The sequence below is a fragment of the Phacochoerus africanus genome, chromosome 1, assembly GCF_016906955.1.
Source record: "Phacochoerus africanus isolate WHEZ1 chromosome 1, ROS_Pafr_v1, whole genome shotgun sequence".
Lineage (NCBI taxonomy): Eukaryota > Metazoa > Chordata > Mammalia > Artiodactyla > Suidae > Phacochoerus > Phacochoerus africanus.
The window spans coordinates 4,678,962-4,702,656 of NC_062544.1; the positions used below are offsets into that span (position 1 = coordinate 4,678,962).

General features: G+C 58.2%; 1 protein-coding gene and 1 non-coding gene across 3 annotated transcripts in view; one reads left to right on the plus strand and one right to left on the minus strand.

Moving 5' to 3' along the window:
* TENT4A (terminal nucleotidyltransferase 4A) overlaps positions 1-16,797 on the plus strand; it is a 42,002-nt gene extending 25,205 nt beyond the window's left edge. The window contains exons 2-13 of one of the 2 annotated variants that reach the window (XM_047767840.1): positions 1,168-1,291; positions 2,015-2,061; positions 2,891-3,011; positions 4,920-5,027; positions 5,993-6,121; positions 8,452-8,665; positions 10,433-10,559; positions 11,435-11,535; positions 12,023-12,195; positions 12,507-12,665; positions 13,450-13,614; positions 14,611-16,797. In XM_047767840.1, the coding sequence (XP_047623796.1) occupies positions 1,168-1,291; positions 2,015-2,061; positions 2,891-3,011; positions 4,920-5,027; positions 5,993-6,121; positions 8,452-8,665; positions 10,433-10,559; positions 11,435-11,535; positions 12,023-12,195; positions 12,507-12,665; positions 13,450-13,614; positions 14,611-14,805 (1,663 nt within the window). In that variant the 3' untranslated portion in view covers positions 14,806-16,797. The remainder of the gene's footprint in view (positions 1-1,167; positions 1,292-2,014; positions 2,062-2,890; positions 3,012-4,919; positions 5,028-5,992; positions 6,122-8,451; positions 8,666-10,432; positions 10,560-11,434; positions 11,536-12,022; positions 12,196-12,506; positions 12,666-13,449; positions 13,615-14,610) is intronic. The other variant, XM_047767929.1, reaches the window with a different exon arrangement.
* A 4,861-nt stretch (positions 16,798-21,658) lies between these two features.
* Positions 21,659-21,731, minus strand: TRNAK-UUU (transfer RNA lysine (anticodon UUU)). The gene has a single exon. It is a non-coding gene; the product is annotated as a tRNA-Lys (tRNA).
* Positions 21,732-23,695: the final 1,964 nt, after the last annotated feature.

A 23,695-nucleotide genomic window follows, 5' to 3' on the forward strand; every position in this document is an offset into this window, starting at 1 on the left:
TTGCCACTCGGGTCCCACATGTGCTTTCAGTGGCTTCGAGGAGCCTTGAAACTGAGCAGTAGGGATGCTCACTGCAGGTGACTTGCAGGGGTCGGGGAGCCGGTCCTGCAGGCAAGGGAGTTGACCTTGGCCTTAAATGAGAGATTGGATGTTCGCTGTGGGATGAGATGTTTGCTGTCGTGTCTGTGCCTTCGGAGCCGGATGCTGAGAGGTCCCAGGAAGTCTTGCCGCTCTCAGGGCGACTGGTTTGGTGGTCACTGAGCTGACGTATGATGCCCCTGACTTTATCCTGTCTTGTCTTTGCCTGGCTCATGATCAGACTGCGAGTGGAAGCAGGTGGATCTGACCTGACGTCGTTCCTAGGGCTGGGTCATTTACCTCCCCCTTTTTAATCCCTAAAGTAGCCCACGATGGCCTGTCTTCTTCCTGCAAAGGCGACTGCGCTCAGATCCGTGTGGCTATGGCCGCAGGCCTGGCCTTCACCTGTGGGGCTGACAGAGAAGGGCCTTTGGGGGGCGGGGTGAGGTGGCTTTGGGGGCTTGCTTCTCTCTCCTGAGGCCACTGCTTTTTAGATCTTTGTGCAGAAGGACGGAGAGGGAGAGCAGGCCCAGCACGTGGGGAGCTGGCCTCCTTGGAGTCTGGTGGAGGGAACCTCGAGAGCTGAATGCAGTGGGGCCTGTGGTGGCGGGTCAGCGGGTGTGCTAGGCAAACCTGCCGGCTGAGATCCGGGGTCTCTGGCTCCTGAGCACACGTGTGTCCTCCTGGCCGCGCTGGTCTCGGACCCGCCCGTGGAGAGGCCGGGAGGTGCCCATGGGCCCGAGCACAGCCCGGCGGGGGCGAGGCTGCTACCTGGGGGCCCCCTTTGTCTGTCACGGAGGGACTTCTCTCCGTTTCTTGAAGTCACCCAGATGTAGCTTTAGGATATGCCTTTAAACGCCAATTGGAAGGTGGGCTGTTTTTGTCGTCAGGACCCAGCGGTGCTGCTCTGCTGAGCTGGGCTCTGGGACGCGGCCCGCGACAGTTTTCATTTCGTTCTCTGCGTTCAGAGCGGAAAGGAGCTGGATTTCAAGTGGCCAGACACACATTTTAATGTCCTGCTGCTCTGACGCCGAGTGAGACGTGTGGTTGCATTTGATGGTAACTCCGCGTGTTTCTCTTCTGTCCTAGGCTTCATGAGGAAATAATTGACTTTTATAACTTCATGTCCCCTTGTCCTGAAGAAGCGGCCATGAGGCGAGAGGTGGTGAAGAGGATCGAGACTGTGGTCAAGGACCTTTGGCCGACGGCCGAGGTGGGTGCGCCTGGGTGGCGCGGGTCGCTCAGCCCTGTGGCTGCCTGGGTCTGCCGGGCTCCGGGCCCGTGGTGCTGGTGCCCCGGGTGTGGCCCTGGGGTGGGGTCGGGGCAGGGCCCTTACCAGGGAGCCCCTGAGACGTGCACCTCTGGTCCGTGTGCGCCCCTGGCTCCCGTGTGGTTCTGACCCTGCACGCCCAGCTGAGGACCCTCGGCCTGAGGGACTTCTCTTTTGACATGGCGTGGTTATTTTTCTTGTTTCAAGTTTACCGTAAGATCAGGAGTTTCCCCCTTTCCCTGCGTCTCGCATCACAGCACGTGTTCAGCTTCGTGAAACTTTTCCAGGGAGTGAACACGTGTTCGTGGAGCTGTGGTCCCTGGGCAGCTGAGACAGTCCCCGTGACTGAGGCCAGCCCGCGCTCCCCTCCTGTCTAAAGGGACACATGACGTTTTTGGCTTCGCACTTCGGGGCCCTGAGGCACAGCCCTGCTGCCAGCACCTTCCACGGGCGTGCAAGCGGCTCTGGACAGTCGCGGCTGCGGGGACTGTGGGCGAGGCAGGAGTCGCTGCGTCCTTAGTTCTGAGATGATCCACATTCCTTTTGGGGGCAGGTCTTTAACTGAAGGGCTGAGAGGGTCTCGTTGGGGTTCGGGCCCCGCTGCAGGCGCGTGGCGGGGAGGCGGCCGGGACTGTCACGGTGAAGGCCTCTCTCGCTCTCTTTCAGGTGCAGATATTTGGCAGCTTCAGTACCGGCCTCTACCTTCCAACCAGGTGAGCAGCAGGCGGCGCCGCGCAGGTCCGCGTCTGCGGTTGTCCGCCGGGTGCAGGTGTCTCTGTGTGTGAAAGGCTGAAAGTAGGTTCCTTGCGTTCACGTCTAAGGCAAGAAAGGAAAGGCCTCTGGGGCACAGAGGGAGCAGTGCAGGAAGAGCAGACGTAACTTTCTGCTGCCGCGCTTGCTTGCTTTGCTTTCCCTCTTGCCCTTCGTTTGATGGGGTCCAAGAGCGCTGGCTCCTACGAGCGTCAGGACCAGCGAGCGGGCTTGGGACGCAGGCGTGGCAGAAAATCCTCCTGAGGTTTTGGAAACGTTGATCGTATGTTCTAATGAAGACTCAGGCAAAATTGCATTTAAACAGTATTTCGTGAGAAATTTTTTGACTAGAAAACGCCAAGCAAGGTTTCTTCTGCGGCCACTCTCCGGGGTTTGCTTATCAGGGGCTTTCTCCTCTCCAGTTAGTTGTACGCGCATCATTTTATTAAAGCTCCTTTTCCACTAACCCACTGTTACTCCTGGGACACCGCCGCGGCCGTAGTCTTAGGATCTGGGTTGGCGTTGGCAAGGCCAGATCCCAGGTGTCCAGGGGCCCAGGTCAGCACGGATGGGAGGGCCGGGCCCCCTCGGCGGGCAGGCGCCTTCACCCAGGCCTCGGGTACCCCGTCAGCTCTTTGCCTTCCCTCTTCCCAAGTTACGAAGAGTTCATGACCTGCGCTTCCCCCGCCGGGCAGGAGGGGTGCTGGGCGCTGCGGGCGCTGGGGCCCGGCCGCCCCGCGTCTGGGCTGCGGTGGGCAGGGGGCGCCGTTCACGCTCCCTTTCCTCCCGCAGTGACATCGACCTGGTGGTCTTTGGAAAGTGGGAGCGCCCCCCGCTGCAGCTGTTGGAGCAGGCCCTGCGGAAGCACAAGGTGGCCGAGCCCTGCTCCATCAAGGTCCTCGACAAGGCCACGGTGAGTGCGGGGCTGTCACCCTGCTCGTGGCTGGGCGGCTGGGACGCCAGCTGGCGTGTGAGCGGGAGAGCGCCTCCCTGCTCCCGCCCTGGAACCCAGGCCCGGGCGCCTCTGGAGAGGCCGTGGACACGGGTGCCTTCGGTCGCTGCCTGCAGGGAGGGTGTTGCCGAACGTTCCGCCACTCTCCAGGGTTGGCATTTATTACCTGTGCCAAGTTTTACCTCGGAAAGAAAACCTTGCCTGCTCCTTCCAGTGTTGAAAACACGTACACGTGAGAAAGCCGTGCTGCTCTCGGGAGCAGGTGGGAGATGAGGCCGCTTCGGTGTGTGTGTCGAGGCCCCAGGGCCCTGGCCGCGCCAGCGCCACCCGCCCCGAGGGCAGAGGTTGTCAGACGCGATGCTGCCTTCTGTTCGTTGAGAGTTTGGGGGTGGGCGGTGGTCTCTGCCAGTGTCTCTGTTTAGATGGCGATGAGCTGAGAAGGCTCAGCCTGACTGTCCCGGGCTCCGGAACTTTCTGGAGGGCAGACCACACGCTGAGTAGCTGCTGCAGGAGCCGCGTGCGTGGTCAGTGGCCTCAAGCAGCCGCACGCCGACTCTGCTGCCAGAGGTGCAGCGTGGACGGAGGGGCAGTGTCCGCAGGCTGCTCCCCAGGAGTGTTGCCTGTTGTCCGTCAACCCCTCTGCTGGGCAGCCTCAGGGCATCGCATCAGGGGCTCTGAGCCCAGTGTGAGAGCTGTGTTTCGGGTGAAAGTGTGTCTGCTTTGAACAACCACTAAAAATTAGGTATCGTGGTGTTACTAGCTGTCTCCAGAACCTGGGGGTTCAGCGTGTGTGTGGGTGTGTGTGGCAGGAGGGTGCCAGGCGTGCTTTAGGAAAAGTCCAAGTCCGGGAGAGGCAGAGCTTCGTAGCTCTGTCCAGAGCTGCTCTCGTCGCGGGAATTTTCCTCTTCCCGGAGGCCTGGGCGTTTGAGGATGGACAGCTTCTGAAACACTCTGGGACAAGTTCTCTGGGAAGACATTTTGTTTTCTCTGCTTCTTGGACCACAGGGGCTGTCGCTCGTCGTGCCTGGTGGCCGAGGTGGCTCCCGGAGTCGCTGTCGCCGCCTGCTGGCCTGCCCCTCTCGCAGGTGTCCCCTGCAGTTTGCCCCGGGTGTGTGTGTGTCAGAGCCCAGGTCGGGCGTGTGCTGGAGAGCACGTTGCTGCCTCGGCGTGGAGACGACTTAAACCTTCCCTCAGCCCCCGATTGTGGCGGGGAAGGGAGTGTCCCTTTCAGTCCTTAGCAGGCTGACTCTCCTTCCGGAAGTACACAGTTATGTCCGGGGCAGGAAGGAGTGTGGGGTCTGCACGGTTGCTTGGGCAGCTTTTATGGGGCCCGTTTTTAGTGCTTTTCCGTGATACTTCTTGTTGATGAGACTCTTTCCAAAACAGCCTTTTATTCTGATTTCCTGGGAAAGTTTTTTTAAGTTAAATTGTCTTAAAGAGTGAAAACCCGAAGTGGAGGTGTCTGGAGAAACAGCATCAGTACAAAACATACTTTAAAAAGTGGCTTTGAAGTGACTTTGGATGCTCTGGGAAATTGGAGCAAGTGTGACTTGGGGACCGAAAGCTCCTCGGTCCCCAGGCCCTGGCGGGACAGGCCCTGGCCCGCCCCTGCGCCCTGTGGCGAGAGGCTGTGGGTCCTGCAGAGATTGGAGGGGGCGCGGTTGAGGGACTGGGGGCGGCTTTGGGGACGTGCGGGTTAAGGCCGACAGAGCGAGTGCCTTTCCGTCTGTCTTCGCACGGGGCCCGTCCTCTCTCAGCCCCTCTGCGAAGAAGGAGGCGACCCCGCTGTCCACTTGGGAAGCATCGGGCCGCCCGGCCGTGGAACCCGCTGCCTGTTAGAGCGCAGCTTCCCGAATGCCGTCCTCGCAGGTGCCGATCATCAAGCTCACAGACCAGGAGACGGAGGTCAAGGTGGACATCAGCTTCAACATGGAGACGGGGGTCCGGGCGGCCGAGTTCATCAAGAACTACATGAAGGTGCCGTCCCCAGCGGCGGCCTTGGCCGCGGGCGTCCTGCTCGTGGGAGTGTCGGGAGCGCCAAGCGGATGGTCGCCCTTAGTGAGGAGGACGTAACCGCTGAGCGCATCCCCCAGAAGCCTCTCTAGAGATGCTGTGAAGTCGCGTCGCCCTTTGGCAGAGCGGCGCCGCGTGGCCGAGCATTTCCTTGGCTTGGGCGTCATTCCGGAGCACTCTGTTGAAGCACGTTTCTAGTTATTAGGACGTGACCATCCCGTAGCTGAGGCCGCCCGGTTTGCGAGGGGAGCCCTTCCCAGTGGAGTTAGATTTGCTTGCTTTGGGTGCTTCATCGGGCCGAGGGGTCTGGGGCTCTGGCCAGGCGTGTGGTCGTCCGGTTGTGGTCAGGTGGGGGGCAGCCCAGCCCCGCCTGGATCCTGCCTCTTGCCACAGTTTCAGGGCCGTGCCCCTCAGGTTTTCCCCTTTCCTCTGCACCGTCGGGCTCGTCTGAAGGTCCATGTCTGTCCCCAGGAGAACAGGAGAAACCAGAGAAGCTTCCGCACCCCCTCGCCCCCTTCCCCGCCTGCACTGTGTCCCTTGTTCCCACCCGCCTGCGTCCACCGTGCTTCCTCAGGCAGTGCCACGTGCCGCTGTCCTCCGCCCCACCCGCTGGCTCCTGTCAGGGGTGCCCTGTGTGCTGGCCTTCTGCACCCCGCCTCAGGGCCTTCCCTCGCCCCGCTGCACCCCTGCCCACACAGCCCTGCTGCCCGGGGGGGCTCCATGCAGGTGCCCCACCTCACCCCTGCTGCACCACCACCGAGGGGCTCCCCTCCTGGAACTGGGCCCCCGTGGCCTGGGGGCGGAGGGCCTAGATCTTCCCAGGGGCGGGAGGGCAAAGCGAGCTTCCTGTCTGCTGTGGGCTTTGCTGCGTGAGACGTCTCGGAGCTGTAGTAACTAACCAGATCATGTTTCTCTTTTGGCATCTACAGAAATATTCGTTGCTGCCTTACTTGATTTTAGTACTGAAACAGTTCCTCCTGCAGAGGGACCTGAACGAAGTTTTTACAGGTGGAATTAGCTCGTACAGCCTCATTTTAATGGCCATTAGCTTTCTACAGGTGAGTAGAGTGTGCTTGCTGCCGAGACCCTGGGCGTTGAGGCTTGCGTGGGAGTAGTTCTGCCTCGATGGTCTGACCCCTTGCTTCATGGGTTCAACTCCTTGCTGTCCCCTTGCTGTTCAGTTTCATGGTAGTAGAAATGGTTAATTTTCAGAATGAAGCTCTGGTTTTTGTGTTTTTGTTTTTGTTTTTTTTTTTTTTGCCTTTTCTAGGGCCACTCCCGCGGCACATGGAGGTTCCCAGGCTAGGGGTCGAATTGGAGCTGTAGCTGCCGGCCTACACCAGAGCCACAGCAACGCGGGATCCGAGCTGCTTCTGCAACCTACACCACAATTCAGGGCAATGCTGGATCCTTAACCCACCACGTGAGGCCAGGGCTTGAACCCACAACCTCATGGTTCCTGGTCAGATCTGTTAACCTCTGAGCCGTGATGGGAGCTCCTGAAGCTCTGTTTTGATCACTGCTTTTTTCCTTTGCTCCTTTATAGCTTATTTTTGTTTCCGATTTAATTGTTGGCTTATCACCTTGTTCAGTCAAAATTTCATGCCTTGACAGACAGTGAAAAACTGTTTTTCTTGATTCTTGACTATGATTTGTACCGAAAAATTTGGATCAGAAAAAAAAAAGTTGGGTACCACATATGGTTCAATACTGAAAAGAGCCTCTTTCCTCAGTGATGAAAAACCAGTATTTGTCTTAGTTATACTTTGCCCCCTTTTTTGAGTCGCATGAGAAAGTCTCTCAGCTGAAAACCTGTTTTAAGTGCTACCATGTATCGATCGCTGGACGGCTCCTTTTTAAAGGTACAGTCTGCGAGTGACCTGAAGCCGTCATTACCCACTGACATTTTCTCCGAAGGACTCAGGTCTTTACAGAGTCTTGCTTGAGCTGGACGGCACTCTTCCTCCACGGCTCTCATTAACTTTGTGTCTGTGGTGTGCTTAGGGTTTGAGGCCCCGAATTGGGTCGTTCTCTGGGTAACACTGCCGACGGCCAGTAGGGCTGCTGGTCACTTTCCTTGGCGTGTCTTGGCAGAGGGGCTACAGGAACGGTGGGCATGGCACTCCTCGCCGGTTCCCGCGGTCTCGGGCACACGTGTCTGCCCTCACCTCCGAGACGCAGCCTCACCGCTGCTCTTCCCAAGGAGTCAGACCTGGTTTCCAGCTAAGCCCCACCTTGTGTTCTTACCTTCGTTCCCGCTGTTCTCCTGATGCGAACCGTTGCGGGAGCCTTGCGCAGGGACTGCCCTCTGTGCCGGGCGCCGCTGTCCCCTCCCTCCCTTGGCGCCTGGCGCTGCACTCAGGTCACGGCTCGCTGGGGGCAGGAGCCCCACTTCCCGGGTGGGCTCTCGGACCAGGTGGACGAGGAAGGGGAAGGGCCGGGCAGGCGGGAGAAAGCCTTCTCGTGCCTTTGGAAAGTCTTCTCAGCCCCAGAAATAACCTGCAGGCTTTCGAAGCCGCATTTGCTCACCGAGCCCCGTGTTGGAACCATCTTCAGCCAGGACCTTGACTTTCCCCTAGACCTGGCTGTCCTGTCCTCGGATGGCACTGTCCAGTGTGACCCCCTTGTCCAGCACGAGGCCACCTGTGCCTACGAGGCTGGAGGCGTGGCCAGCAGGACCACAAGCTGAATGAGTGTTTATGAGTTAGTGTGTTCTGAATCACTTCAATATAAATGCACGGCTCATGGCCATCACAGTGGGCACCGCAGGTCTGTGAGCCTCTGAAATTAGGGGTGCTCGGGAGGGGCCAGGAGACGGGGTTTATCTTCAGAAGGAAGTGTGGCGTGGAACGAGGCTGATGCTGATCCGCGTGGACCCGCATGCCGGGCGGGATGTGCGTTTGCTCTAAGTGTGACGCAGTGCCCATCACTGCTCACCGGTAAAAGCATCCCCAGGCACCGCGATGCTGTTCAGTCTCATACTGCCCCCTTTTGGTTGTGTTTCAGAAAAAGGGATTCAAGATGAGAGTCTGAAATTAACTCTACCATCTAGGTGACTAAATTGTGCAGGAGCTGGTCTACTTATTTTTCGGTATTTGGGAATTTGTGGTAAATCAGATGTTTGTGTAGGAAGTGGCTACATGGAACATGCGTTTCAAAGAATTACAGTGTAATTAAAACGTTTGGATGAGAAGGTTCTGTTTCCCATGAACCCTCTTGATGGACAGAAGCTCTCCAGGCTCCGTTAGTGCCCCCGGCGCTGCTCCGGGTCCTTACAGTGCTGCTGAGCAAGCCTCCCCCGCCCCCCCAGTCCTGCCCCAGCCCCCCCACTGCCCCCCCAATAGAGAGTGACGAGTCCATGCAAACTGTGGTTGTCTTGCTTCTACAGCTGCATCCGAGAATTGATGCCCGGAGAGCTGACGAAAACCTTGGGATGCTTCTTGTAGAATTCTTTGAACTCTACGGAAGAAATTTTAATTACTTGAAAACTGGCATTAGAATAAAAGAAGGAGGTGCCTACATCGCCAAAGAGGAGATCATGAAAGCCATGACCAGCGGGTACAGGCCATCCATGCTGTGCATCGAGGACCCCCTGCTGCCAGGTAAGGACGCCTCGCTCCGCATGCGCCCTGGGCGGGTGGGGGGCAGGCGTGTCCGCAGGCCCCCTGAGCCGGGGGCCCTCAGATCTGAGGCAGGCTCCTGCCGTGCTGGCTGAGGGGATGGGGGCACACTCAGAAATTCCTGCTAATGCTTCTGTGTCACTCGCTGTCAAGTTGCAGTTTTGTGTACTTTCTATAATCAGAAAAATGTAGAGAGTGGGGATTAGAAATTTTTATTTTGTTTGGTTGGAAAAGTATTGCATATCCATCGTAAACATCTGCTTCCCAGAAATTTGTCACGGAGCTGCGGGGTGTGCCGTAATCTCCCTTTGGTGTGGTTTTCTCCGGTTTTCCCTGCGTGGATATTAACGTTTATTGCCGTCTTGTTAATGGGTGGCATCCCCTATTGCAAAGAGGTTGCAGCTCGTGATTTAGTTAACAGTGTTCCCGAGGCCCCTTTCCCATGTTCGCAGGCTGTGTTCTGTTGTCAGGATTGCTGCCTTGAAGAACCTGAGGTGGTTTAAAGCTGCTCACACACCCACGCCTTTGGTGGCCGTCTTTTAAACCTCTGCGGCTCGGACAAGAGTGGTCTCACTGTACATTTTTGCTTATTTTACGTTTCTTTAATGATGAGTGAGGTTTTAAACACACGGTTATTTATCAATTCCACGAACACTTATTGAGCATTTATTAGATGATGCCGCATTTTTACCGTTGGGGATAAAATGTGTCATGTCGCACGGACAGGTGACAGAGAAGGCGGGGCAGCGCGTCAGCTGCAGGCGCGGTGCCCCCGTGTTGCTCGTGTGCTTTGCCATCCGTCTGTTGGCCTGTCTTGCTGCCCCGTGAGGTCATCCGTGGTCAGCGGGGTCTTTCTTTGTCCTCATGCTCTATCTTTGTCTCTTGTGTCTGTCCTTTGTATTTTTTTTTTTACGGTTCAGCTCCTGTGTATGTTTTTCGATTTTTTGGTTTCGTCGTACGGCTTCTGGGGTATGACATTTGTTTAAGACCTCTTGGCAGGAACCAGGCCCACTGCTCTCAGCTGCGTGAGTGCCATGCCCCCCGCAGCGCCTCTTCCTTCAGGGCCCGTCACCCGCTTGTCTGTGTTGGGTCAGTTAAATGGCAGCCGTCCCGCTGCTTCCGTTTTTGCTGAAATGTGCTTGGAAAATGAAAACCCTTGGCTTATATTGTTAAATCGGGAAAAAATAAAATCCTGGGACTTAAGAACATGTCTCCTAAGAAACATCCTTCCCTGAATCGTCAGAGCGAGTTACACGGAAATAACAGCTGGAAGCTCGGCTGTTCTTGGCAGAAGTCAGCTCCCTGCCTGCGGCCCGCTTCGTGACCTCGGCGCTGTCCCCGCGCTTCTCACCCCTGAGCGTTCGTCCAGCTGGCACCCTGTCCAGGCTGGAGGACGTGCTTCCTGCCGGGCCCTCTCGGTGCCCACGGGGGCGGGATCCCGGCTCTCCCGGCCTCTCCGTCGGCCCCGGCGGTCTGGTTCCGCGGGTGCAAGGGCGCCTTCGAGTTTTCGGCAACCTGGGGGGACAACCTGGCTGTTTCATGACCTGGCAGTCTCTCTCCGTGAGTGACATGTCTTTCCACGGAGGGGGACCCTGGTCTGATGGTGGGACGGGCCGCCGGCCGAGGCAGGGCGCTGGCCGGTGCCATCCGGCTGCCGGGGCCTGGGCGTGTTTCCGGGCTCAGGGCGTCGCAACATGCCCGGTAGCGGCGGGCGCGAGGCGGGGGCTCACAGCGGCCTCTCCGTTCCAGGAAATGACGTTGGCCGGAGCTCCTACGGGGCCATGCAGGTGAAGCAGGTGTTCGACTATGCCTACATCGTCCTGAGCCACGCCGTGTCGCCGCTCGCCAGGTCCTACCCCAACAGAGACTCTGAAAGGTAAGGCCGCCCCGGCCGCGTCCCGTCCCGGTGCTGCCGGCTCTGCCGCGCCAGCACCCTTGGCCTTGTCGTTGGCTTCCCCGAAGTTTGTCGACGGATGTGCCATCGTGTTTTCGGGGAACCGGAGAATATGGGGGAAGGAGGACCTCGCGGGCATTCAGAGGGTCGCCCGTGGTCTGGAGTAACGCGTGTTCCGTCGAGGGAGTTAACCTTTACTTCAGGGGGTTGTTTGGGGAGCGACGTCTGGCCTTTAAATCTGGCACGTGCTGCTTTTTCTCAGGCGGAATGTGGGTGCTCAGCTCTGAGGGATGCGTCTGTGCCCCTTCCTGCGCCCGTGTCCCCCATCCTCTTGACCGCAGATGATGCTTTGTGACGGGGGCAGGGAGAGGAGGTGGAAAGGGAGACCGAGGCGGCTGTCGCAGGCCGGGGCTGAAGCGGGGCCGTGGGTTCCGGCCTCGGCAGCGGTGGAGGAAGGTGGTTCTGAGGCCTGGCCCTGGAGGCAGCAGCGCAGGGGTCCGTGGCCTCCGCTCACTCAGTGTTCTGGGCAGAGCTTTGTCCCGTGCGGTGGGAAACGGGAAGCTGGGACCCCGGGGCGGAGGGCGGGGGGGCTTCCCTCTCTGGCCCTGGACGGAATCGCTGCGCTGTCTTGTGGCTCGTGTACGTCCAGGGACGCGTGCACACCTGCACCCACTTTCTGTGCCGTGAGCTCAAAGCATGTTTGGGTGCCAACGCCGGAAGTCACACGGCTTTTATGAGGCGGCTCTAGCAATTCCCACCTCTCACTGAGCGGAGGCCTGTGTAAAGTCTAAAGCAGCTCCCGGGAGGGTCGTTGGCCGCAGGGGCCCGCGTGCCATGCTGAGCCCCTGTCCCCGCAGTACCTTAGGGAGGATCGTCAAGGTGACGCAGGAGGTGATCGACTACCGGAGGTGGATCAAGGAGAAGTGGGGCAGCAGGGCGCGCCCGGCGCCGGATCTTGGTGAGCCAACAGCCCCCCGCCCCGTGCGCTGTCCCTTGGTGCTGGACGGATCCGGTCGCGTCTGTACGGTGTAGGCTGGTGCCGCCCAGTAGAACTACAAGGTGCCACACGTGCGGTTGTAAAGTTTCTAGGAACTGCATTCCACGTGTGAAAAGAAACAGGTGAAATTAGTTCTAATAATGTTTTTTTCAACTTTGTATTGAAAATATGAACATTCCATGTATGTCGTGATCCAGCTGGTAAGTTTTCGACAGAAATGCTTGATCTGTATTTAGATTTCCCAGAGTTTACAGTTGAAAGCTATGTATCCACATTGTTCCAAAGACATGTAAATGTTTTCCAGTCACTGAGATGTAATTTTTTTAAAATGAAATCCGTTGAAATTAAGTAAAATCAGAAGAATCGGTTTGTTGGTCTCCTGGACATCCTTGCCGAGGGCCCTTCGGCGTGTGGCTGGCAGGTGACCGCGGGCTCCGTGTCCCCGCAGACAACAGGATCAAGATCAAAGAGCACGTGGGCATGTGTGAGGGGGAGCAGCCTCCACGCCGGGACGCCGAGTCGCCCTACGGCCAGCGCCTGACCCTGTCTCTGCCCAGCCCCCAGCTTCTGTCCTCGGGCTCGTCTGCCTCCTCCGTGTCCTCGCTTTCTGGAAGTGACATCGTGAGTGTGTCTGCTGGGGGCGTGAGTGGGGGAAGTGCCTGGAGCAGTGAGTTTACACACTGCCCCCTCGTTTCCATCGCCGTGTGCACGAGGCCACCCCCGGTCCCCGCAGCGCCTGGGGTGGCAGCAGGGGGCTCTCCCTGGAGTTGTGGTTTCTAGACTCACGTGGAGGTAACAGTTTGCAGCCCGGTGTCCCTTCTGGGTCTCCCCGACGCCCCTCTTGCGTTGTGAGCTGACTTGGAGGAGTGCTGGCCCCTGCAGCTCTGGGGGGGTCCGGGCACGACTGCAGCCCCGCTCTGTCCTTCCCGCAGGACTCGGACACACCGCCCTGCACGACGCCCAGCGTGTACCAGTTCAGCCTGCAGGCGCCCACCCCTCTGCTGGCCAGCCTGCCCGCTGCCTTGCCCGTGCCGAGCGGCAAACCTCAGCCCAGCACGTCCAGAACGCTGGTCATGACAACAACCACTCAGGTACGCGGCCCAGCCAAAACCCGAGCTCCTGCCTGAACACGGGACACGGAGGCGGAGGTGGCTGCCTGCGCCGTGGGAGGGAACTCGGCCCAGCTCCCCGAGAGCCCCCTGTGCGCGGCGTTGGGAGTGGCAGGGCGTGGCTGAGGGTCACAGCCGGTGCCGCGGTCCCGTCTGTCCCCGACGCTCGCAGTGTCGTCTTAAGACAGGGCTCTGAGCCCACCTTCTCGCTGTCTTTCTGGACTCGAGACGCCGCTTCTGGTGGAGGAACTGAGGGCAGCCCGGGGAGACCCACTTGACGGTCGCCACGCGGCTCAGAGTGAGGAGTCGCCCACCCCCACGGGGGACGAGGCGGGGACGGAGAGCGAGGGGCGCTTCTGGGTGCCCCGTGCCCCCCGGTGTGCCGGGCCTGGCGTCTGAGCGGGGCACCAGGTGTGCCCTGCCATCCCCGAGGCCCAGCTCCTGCTGCGCCACTGCCCTGGGGGTGGGGGCACGGTCACTGCCGGGTCTTTGGGACACTCACGGTCCTGAGACCTGAGCAGTCAGCGTCGCAGAGTCCTGCCCAGGTCTTCAGGGGACACGGGAGCCTTAGTGACTCGGTGGCTGGACACGCTGCACGCGCTGTGGCCGCTGTTTCGGAGTAGAAAACGCTGCCGCTGCAGACTGAGTGTTGGGAGGTTGTGTCGTCCGACAGCCGAAGGGCCTGTTCTCGGTGCCCCGGTGAGAGAGGGCGGGGCGCCTGTGTCGCCGCCTCTGCCTCACGGCGTCTCTGGTGCTTCTCTCCCAGACCAGGTTTACCACCCCTCCGCCCGCGCTAGGGGTGGGCCCCGTGCCCTGCAGACAGGCTGGCCTGGAAGGCGCGCCCGCGCTGAAAGCCGTCCACCACGTGTCTCCGCCCGCCCTGCCGGCCGGCTCGCCCAACCCCCTCTCCAGCCCGCACCTGTATCACAAGGTACGTCCGGCCCGGCAGCTGAGCCGCAGGCCAGCGCCTCACGCTCCCCCCACCACAGAGGCAGCGGCCCAGGCGTTTTCTTTTTTTAAGGGAATTTGTTTGCTGATCATTCAACTCCATCTTTGTTTTCCTTTGTAACAAAACTTTACAAGTGTTCAGAAGTTTTTTTTAAATTGAGTGCAGTTTAACTCACCTCTGTAAGCATCTCTGTTTTCTGCTCTTGAACTTGTTAGCAGAAAACTTAAGTTTGCAGGTTTTTTTTTTTTGTCTTTCTAGGGCTGCACCCACGGCATGTGGAGGTTCCCAGGCTAGGGGCTGAATTGGAGCTGTAGCCACTGGCCTACACCACAGCCACGGCAACGCCAGTTCCGAGCTGTATCTGCGACCTACCCCACAGCTCAGGGCAACGTTGGATCTTTAACCCACTGAGCGAGGCCAGGGATCGAACCCACGTCCTTAGGGATACTGGTCAGGTTCATTTCCGCTGCGCCACGACGGGAACTCCTGCAACTAAGAATATTTGGATGTCCTCCGTTAAATGGATTTACATGCTGAGAAGCAAACGGTGAAGCCGAGGTCGGCATGCTTTCCTCCAGTCTCACCGTCCCTGGTCTTTGCCACGGGTGCCCTGGGCAGAGGGGCCAGCAGGGCCTGCATTGGCTTGGTTTCTAGGGCCCGGGGTCCCTGGGAATGTGCTTGTCTGCAGCCCTGTGGCTTCTCTAAGCCAGGCTCCCGCTCGTTAGAAACTTGGTGTCAGGAGACAGGTTGTTATGGAGGCGCTGGGTCTTGAGCACGTGATGTTCAGGAGAAGCGTGACCAGCGTCCAGCCGTGGGCGTCGGGGCCGAGTCTGAGGGCTGGACGCTGGCGGCGCTGCAGGCCCTCGTCCTCGACGCCGCTCCGCGCCTCTCCGTCCGCTTAGCGACACATGCGGCTCGGCGGGGGCGTCCATGTCGAGCTGGCTTCCGACCCCCCGCTGTCCCTCCCTGTCTCCCCAGCAGCACAGCGGCATGAAACTGTCCATGAAGGGCTCCCACAACCACGGCCAGGGGGGCAGCTACAGCTCGGTGGGCACTGGGGGCGTGCGGCCTCCTGTGGGCAACCGGGGGCACCACCAGTACAACCGCACCGGCTGGAGGAGGAAAAAACACACCCACACGAGGGACAGCCTGCCCGTCAGTCTCAGCAGATAATCCTCCTGGTGGCGCCGCCCGGCCCCCGCAGACTGTAGCCGGGCGGCCTCGGCGCCCCCAGGCCCAGAGACCAGCGTCCAGCCCGTCAGCCGGGCCGCCGCCCGCCGCCGATGCCTCTGCATGTCCCCGCGTGGTGGTCACGCCCGTCGTAGAGAACAGCTCCCTGTGCTCATCTGTGAAGCCTTACCCGACGCGGACGCTCTCCTGCTTCCCGGACCCTCCCGCCAGCGCCGGGGCGGCTGGGCTGGGAGCCGCGGGCCGGGCCGGGCCCCGCGTCCCTCGGTACCGTGTCCGTCCTTTGCATCGGGTACCTTATTTCACGTTGTCAGAGCAACGGCGATCAGACCCCGTGTTCGCTGGGAGGTGTCCTCATTGTTTTACTGCTCTCACGTTTTGTTTCGGATTTCAGAACTTTTTCTATGTAAATATTGAAAACTTATGATTTGTGCAATAACTCAGATATTTTTTATTTAATTTCATATTTTCACATAAGTTATATTTAAGGGAAGAGGGAATTTTTTTAAACACGCTTAGATCCTTTCCCAAGTTGCATTTTCTAAGTTGGGTTCATCGTGTCGGCTGGCGGGCTGATGAGCAGCCTTAGGAAGGAAGACCTTGGGGAGAGGCCTGCGTTCCTTCTGTTGGCCGGACGTGAGGCCTCTCAGTTTGTGGTGAAGGAGCCGAGGCCCTGGCGGGTTTCGGGGGTGGGGGTTTAGCTCCGAAGCCTGCTGACCAGCTGCCGGCCGGCTCTGCGTCTGGCCTGTCCTGCTCTGACCATGGCGTTTGAATGTTTTGGGTTTGGTTTTTTTTTAAACTAGACAACAGATCCAGCATTTAAAGTGCCAGAGTATAACTTTCTAAAGGGAGAAAAGGTTGTCACGTTATAAAATCTTAAAAAAAAAAAATGTGAATTTTGAAATTCCTCAGTGTTAGTAACATAGCTCGTGATGATGGGTCTGGTTCCGGACGGCGGTACCCAGTTTTAGGAATGTGGAGAAAGGAATTATGTTGATTCCATTGCGGAATCTGTAGCAGTAAGCACTCGTTCTGTTAAGAGCATCTCTAAGAGAAGTACTTGAGCTGCTCGGCACGCGGCTGGGCTGCCTTCACGTGTCACAGGAGAGCAGGGCCCGGTGCCGGGCCGAGCGGCCGGTGCCCGACTGGAGAAGCCTACAGGTGTCCTGTGCAGGTGTCCTCTGCCGTGACAGCACAGCACTGTCCTTGTCCCCATTCTCGAGCGTGAATATACGCATCCTGCGTCCCCCCTGAGTTTCTGGAGCACACAGGTGTCCTGGGAGTCGGGGGCCCTCCCAGGTCATCCAGCACCCACTGTTAAAGTGGGGGTTCGGGCCCTGTCAACACTACAGGTGGGCCGGTCCTGGAGCCCACCGGCAGAGAAGGCCGAGGCAGGAAGCTCGCGCCCACGGCCCGGTTGACGTGCGGACGTGGGCAGTAGTGGAGTGGGGTCAGTGTGGCAGACACCCCCAAGGACAAGCTGTGTTTGGAAGCGTGACCGGCCACGTGCGTCGCGAGCTGCCGACCGCGCCCGCGGGCTCTCGGGGCGGCGCCAGAGCAGCGTAGCACACTTGGTCTGCAGCTCTCGGCGATCGAAGGTTATCAAAAATATTTAAAGATATTTAAATTGTGAACCTATTGATAAAGACATATTTATAAAACTGATACGTAGACCCGTACTAATCTCTACACATTAGCAATATTGACTGTAACCCTCCATTAAGGAAGCGCCGCGGGGACGCGGGGCGACGTGGGTGCACCTCGTGGCGCTCGGCCCCAGGCCCAGGCGCCAGGCTCCCTCCCCGTCACGGTGAGCGAATGAATTGGGCTGGCCGCCCCGTGGCCACGTGCCGCAGGCTTAACAAGACATCATGTTTCAATTTTTTGTGTGTGTGGACAAAAATGTAGAGGTTCAAATTGACATATTTTTATGTAAAGTTTTTCTATTCTTTGATTTTTAATAAACTTTGGAAACCAGGTGGTGGGTGCGTTTGAGCGTCTTTCCCTTCACGGGAGGGTTGGCCCCTGCGGTGTCTCTTCCTGGCTCAGGCCGGGGACGGTGGCGATGCCCTCGGCTCAGGGAGCCTGTCCCGGGCTCGGCTGACCCTTTAAATCCCGCCCCTTCCAAGCCCGTGTGCCGGGGAACTCCGACGTCCTAGTTCAAGGGGTGTGACTTCCACACCCCTCTCGGCTCAGCCCTGTGCCGCTTCAAGTCACACATTCAAGCCACCAAAACGCGTAGTGTGGCTTCAAATACAAATTAGCATTTGAATTTATAAGGACATTTGTAAAAACCGCACCAGCACGTGGCAGCTCCATGTCTCAGGCTGCACGGCCCCGTGGGGATGCTCTAGAACATCCTCAGCAGCGCCCGGCCCGCTGCCAGAGCCCGTGCCAGGCCCCGTGCCAGGGCTCTAGCGCTCCTCCCGCGCTTCCACAAAGGTTTCTGAAAGTGCTCGGAGCAGGTGCCGCCCGGAGATGCCAGGCCCTGCCCTGGGCACCGCGTTCAGCGAAGTCACAGCAAACCGCCCAGAGCAGCCGAAGACATGTGACAGCACCGGCGGGGCGGTGGGGGGGAAATACTGTGTTTTTCTGAACGGGATGGCCTGGGACAGCCCCCAGCCAGAGGGAGCTGTGTGTCTTGGGGCTGGAAGGAAGCCCTGAGGCCTGGGAGGGGTGGGGGTGGGGGGGGGGCAGAGGCTGAGGGTCGGGGAGGGGTGTTGAGGGGGCCCCTGCGACAGATGATGGGGACTCTGGACTGGCCGAAATTGGGGGTTGCGGATCCAGGGTTGTTTGGAGGTAGAGCTGCAGGGCGTCCTGGTGAGTGGGGTGGTGGCAGGTCCACGGTCGCGATGGAGGTTCCCCGGGGCCTCCCGGAGGATCAGGGCCTGAACAGCAAGTTACACTGTGGATGAGTCTGGAGCCCAGGGGAGGCGGAGGCTGCGCTTACCTGAAACGTAAGCAGGCCCTCGGCGAGCTCTGGGGACAGGGGAGGGGCTGTCCGAGCAGGGCCCCGCGTCCTCCCTGGACTCGCGAGCCGGCGTCCCGTCGGCGGAGTCAGGAGGTGCCCAGCGTGGCTCGCTGCCCCTGCCGCCCAGCCGCCCCGCCTCGGTGCGATCACCTGCGAATTCACACCATTTCGGCGCCCCGTCAGCGCCAGCTCCCCCCGTGGCCCGGTCTCCAGGGTCTCCTCCTCGAGGTGTGGCGGGACCCCCAGCGCCCCCTCTTGTTCCCACTTGAGCCCCGGGCCTCGGCAGCCTGTGCGCCCAGGCGGCGACATTGGTGACCCAGACACGTGGGCCTTTTTTGTCTCCATCACAGTGATGATTTTTTAAAATTACTCAATGAATTTTACTACACTTATAATTATACAACAGTCATTTTTCTATTGAAGTATAGCTGACATAGACAGTATTAGTTTGAAGTGTACAACATAGAATTGCAATATTTTTATAGATTACATTCCGTTTAAAGCTCTGCAATGTTGAGCTATATTCACTCTCTGATGATGATTTGGTGAAACTTTGAGAAGGGTGGGATGGGATGCTTATCCTTCCGCTTTATAACGTGTAGTGGCTACCGTGAAACACAGGCAGAGCCCTTAAACACCCCACACAGCGAGGCTAATTCTCATTGTTGATGAACTGCTCAAGCGAGGGTTGTGTTACTGTTTCCGTGGGTCCGTGGGGGCGGGGCTGTCCCCCAGGATCGTTCCAAGGCCACCGTGGCCACACCTGGGGTTGGCGATTTGCTGTCCATCTCCCAACATAGCGGGGTCCTAGGGAGGGACTGATTTGCGATTCAAAGACCCCAGACCAAATTCTGGACAGGACGGTAAGAACTGGCATTGGTAGGGTTCTCAGAAGGGCTGGTCCTGCCTTCAGTGGGGCCCCCCGGAGGGCACCCTGACCCGCCCCGTGCCTGCTTCCCACAGCCCGGAGCTGTAGGTCTCCCGCGACCCCCAGAGGAACTGCTGAGATTACGTCAGACCCTTCGCTTTACATCCGTGTTGAGGGTGAGCCTGGATGAGAAACCACTTGGCCTTGGTTTCCGTGGCCAGTGTCTACACCATAAGGTACCAGCCCTCGTAAAGACGGAGCCCGGGAAGGGACGCTGTCATCCCAGCCCTGGCCCTTTAGCTCCTTCCTGACCTCAGCTTCCTCTGCCCTGGCGCCTCCTTTCCCATCCGGCTCTCTGGCCCTTGCTTCACCTGCACCCAGGTCCCCATGAAATCCCTCACTGCCGTCTGACGGTCGGCTTCTCCTGGTGAGATGCCCTCCCCGGGATCTGTGCCCTGCTAGCCCCTGGGCCCCGCGAGCAGGGTAAGGGGTTCTGGGGGGTCGGCCAAGACCAGGCAGGGCCCTGCAGAGTTGGGGTGACGTTGCCAGCGCTCAGTGGGCTGGATCGTGGGATGTTGGGCTGTGGCTCTGACGCTGCGATGCCGGGCGCGCTCTTGTCCCATCCCTGGAGGAGTAAGGGGAGGCGGAGGGCGGGGAGCTCCAAGGTCATCAACAGGTGTGGTGTCACGGGACGCAGCTGCCCACGCCCTCAGGGCTCAGGGGCTCCTTCCCCTTTCTCAGCCCCACTCAGTTCAAGGTCACACCCCCACCTCCCTGCTGCCCGCCCTTCCCTCTCAGACGTGGCCTTGCCTCCTGGTCTGAACGAAAGCCCCGCCCCAGGGGCTGCCCACCTGCAGCACTTTACCTTCCCCTTCCAGACTCTAAAGAAGCACAGGAGGCACTGCCACGTGTTGGCTGGGGCCCACCTGTCCTTGGCCTCGGTCTCAGACCCCTGTGTCGGATGCCCAACCTCCCGGCCCCCACTCGGGGCTCCTTCCCCTGTGCTTGAACCAGCTGCGAGACGGGCCTTCTCTACCTCCGCCTCCCCACTGGCTGCACCCAGCGCTGTCTGCCCTCCGCCCCTGCAAACCCGCTTCTCGGACTGGGCTCCCAGGACACCCTCCCACCTGCAGCCTCCTTGACATCATTTTCTCATCGTTTTCCCACCTCCCATCTCGGCTTGTGTCCTGGCTGGATTCCCCACAAGCACCCCCCAGGCTCCTGACCCTCCCCAAGCCTGGCCACTCGGCCCCCTATCCTCACTGCTCCCAGGGGCTGCCCTACCCTCGGCCACCCTCGGACCTCCTGCCTTGTCTGCTGGGCATCTGTAGTGAGTATAGAGAGAACATACCCTAACATAATAAAAGCTCTTTATGACAAACCCATAGCAAATACAATACTCAACAGAGAAAAGCTGAAAGCCTTCTCACTAAAATCTAGAACAAGACAAGGATGCCCACTCTCCCCACTTTTATTCAACATAGTATTGGAAATCCTAGCTACAGCAATCAGACAAAAGAAATAAAAGGTATCCAAAATGGAAGAGAAGAGGAAAAATTGTCACTATATACAGATGACATGATACCATCTATACATAGAAAACCCCAAGGACTCCACACAAAAACTACGCCAACTGATCAATGAATTCAGCAAAGTAGCAGGATAAAGATTAGCATTCAGAAATCAGCTGCATTTCTGCATACTAACAATGCGATATTAGAAAAGGAATATAAAAATACAATACTTGTAAAATTGCACCCACAGGAGTTCCCGTCATGGCTCAGCAGAAACGAATCTGACTAGTATCCATGAGGACACAGGTTCGATCCCTGGCCTCACTCAATGGGTTAAAGGATCCGCTGTTGCCGTGAGCTGTGGTGTAGGTCCCAGATGCAGCTCAGATCTGGCTGTGGCTCTGGTGCAGGCTGGCAGCTACAGCTCTGATTCGACCCCTAGCGTGGGACCTCCGTGTGCCACGGGTACGGCCCTGGAAAGGCAAAACAAAACAAAAGAAGCCAAAAAGATACATGTACCCCTATGTTCATTGCAGCACTATTCACAATAGCAAAGACATGGGAATAACTTAAATGCCCATCGACAGAGGAATGGATTAAGATGTGATGCATATACACAATGGAATACTACTCAGCCATAAAAAGAACAAAGTAATGCCATTTGCAGCAGTGTGGATGGAACTAGAGATTCTCATAATGAGTGAACTGAGGAAGAGAAAAACAAATACCATATGCTATCACTTCTATGTGGAGTCTAAAATACGGCACAAATGAACCTACCTACAGAACAGAAACAAACTCATGGATATAGAGAACAGACTTGGGGTTGCCAAGGGGGAGAGGGAGGGAGTGGGATGGATGGGGAGTCTGGGGTTAGTAGATGCAAACTGTTACGTTTAGAATGGAGAAGCAATGAGGTCCTGCTGTATGCATAGGAAACTCTATCCAATCGCTTGTGATAGAACGTGATGGAAGATAATATGAAAAAAGTATGTATATCTGTATGTATAACTGGGTCGCTCAGCTGTACAGCAGAAATTGACAGAACATTGTAAATCGACAGTAATAAAAAAGATTAAAAAAAGACGACCAGGGCAGGTCTGGTCCTGCCTGAGTGTGGGGAGTCCTGACACCCCGGGTCTCCACCTGTGCATCCCGGCTCCTCCTCGGGCACAGGGAGCGTGTCGGCTGTCGTTGGGGGTGACCCTGGCCACCTCTCTCCACCCATTCCAGGCAGGACCAGCCCCTTCTCCACGTCCAGGGAGCCCTTCCTCCCCTGGGAGGCTCCCGGGGGGTCGGAGCGATGGCCTGTGTCTCCTCTGTGCTGGGTGTGGAATCGTCACCGCTCAAGCGCCCAGCTTCCTGACATTCACTCTATCAGGCTGAAAAAGGTTGTATTCCTTTTGTGCTGTTATTTGACCTTTTTAAAAATTTATTATTTTATTTTTATTACTCAAATGAATTGGTCACACCAAACCTCTACTTCGCCCGAACAGGGACTTGAACCCTGGACCCTCAGATTAAAAGTCTGATGCTCTACCAACTGAGCTACCCGGGCTCTTCCGACTTTTCCAAATTTATCTTCTCTGTTCAGTAGAAGGTGAGCTTTGTGAGAGGGGTGTGTGTGTGTGTGTGTGTCCCTCTCGGGCCCAGGGCCACGCAGGACACCCTGAAATTGCTTGCTGAAGTCTCACGGCTCCTGGGTTGGTGCGTGCGCTCCCCTGCCTCTGCTGTTGCAGGGTGCAGCCAGGAGCAGATAGGCAGCAATGCTTCAGTGAATAAAAAAGTTTGTATGTGGAAAAGTACAGCAGGAAATAGGAAAATTTCAGGTTAAGTTTGTAGGAAAATTGGAATGCAGACTATGTCAGAATTTAAAAGAATATCAAGTCCTCCTTTTATGTTTGTATTTTCTTTTTTAGAGGCACACCCATGGCTTATGGAAGTTCCCAGGCTAGGGCTCGAATTGGTGCTACAGCTGCCGGCCTCTACCACAGCCACTGGTCTACACCACAGCCATGACAACGCTGGATCTGAGCCACCTACACCACAGCTTGCAGCCACGGCAGGCTCCTTAACCCACGGAGTGCCGCCCAGGATCAAACCTGCATCCTCAGAGACTAGGTCAGGTTTTTAACCCGCTGAGCCCAAGTCCTCCTGCCCAAGTCCTCCTTGTCTCTGAAACACATCCGAAGCAGCGTTGCCCTCCTGGAGGGTTTGCTTGGTTCTCTGCCAGCGTGCCTGCCAGCTGGCAGCGCGGGGAAGGCTGGAGCCCAGTGAAGCTGGGTAATTGCCCATGGTTTGTTGCTTTGTTTCATTTTCTTCATCCCACCCCCTCCACCGCCCCCCCACCCCCCCTCTCTTCTCATCCCATCCCCTCCCCTCCCATCCCATTTCCAAGTTCCTGGGTGGAGTGGCTCCCTCCCAGGTCCTCGCCTGTCCGATGAAGTGTCCTCTGTGCGAGGACGGACCCGGGGTCTGGGTGGGCATCGCCGTCCACACCCCACACCCTATCCCCTCTCGGCTGATGGCTTCTTGGCAGCCCTGGCAAGTCCTGGCTGCACGAGCCCCGCAGCGGGTCGGGGAGGGGGCGCTGGTGCCCCGCCACAGACCCGCCCTGCATGCCCGTGGCTCCCTCCTCCCTCCCGAGGTCCTCAGGGGAGGGTGGCCCCCGGAGGTGAGCTGTGAACTCAGCAAAGGTTTGAAAGGAAACCTGGTGCCCAGGTTTTGAAAAGTACGGGGAAACGAGGCTGTGGGCTTTTCTTTTATTGAAAACAAGAAAAACCTGTGACACCCCAGCAGTGGCAGTGGCAGTGAGGGGAGGGGATCCTCAGGGCAGGTCTGGGGCCACTCCTGCCACCCCAGGGGTGCCCATCAGATCCAGATTGCTGAAACCAGCCTTCCACTGTCTGCACAGACCTAAAGCTGCGTCTGGGCCTGGGCAGAGGGTTGGTGGCTCTGCTGTCACCAGGTTCCCCGTGATGTGCTCCGGATGGGGGAGGGCAGCTGCAGAGTAGCTGCTGGACCTCAGGGAAGGGTTGGGAGTGGAAACAGCGTGCAAGGCACAGGAGCAGAGCGGCGGGAGAAGAGTGGGTGGGAGGTGGGAGATGGGACCTGGTCCTGGGCATGGTGTGACTCCAGGGGGACCTAGGGCAGTGTGGGGGACCTTGGGGATGGGATGGGTCAGTCAGCCCCTTGGAGCTGCTGGTGGTGGCCTGCAGCCTGCCAGCCGAGGATGCTGGGGGCTGGTACCTGTGGCTGTTGGCTTTATGGCCACATTCTGAGAAGAGCAGTGACGAGACACTCTTCAAATGGGCTCTCGGGGCCTGAGCTTGTGGAGAAAATACTTCTATTCTCTCTGCTCTTCCAGGACCGAGCGGCATCCCCCGCTTAAAGTCCTCAGGGGGCGTTGGAGGCCCTCTCCCTGCAGGCAGGGCGACCCCCACAGGCCCGGGCCTCCCAGGTGCCCTCCCCTCCCCAGCAGACACAGCCCTCTCAGGTCCACCAGAATGATTCTGGAGAGTT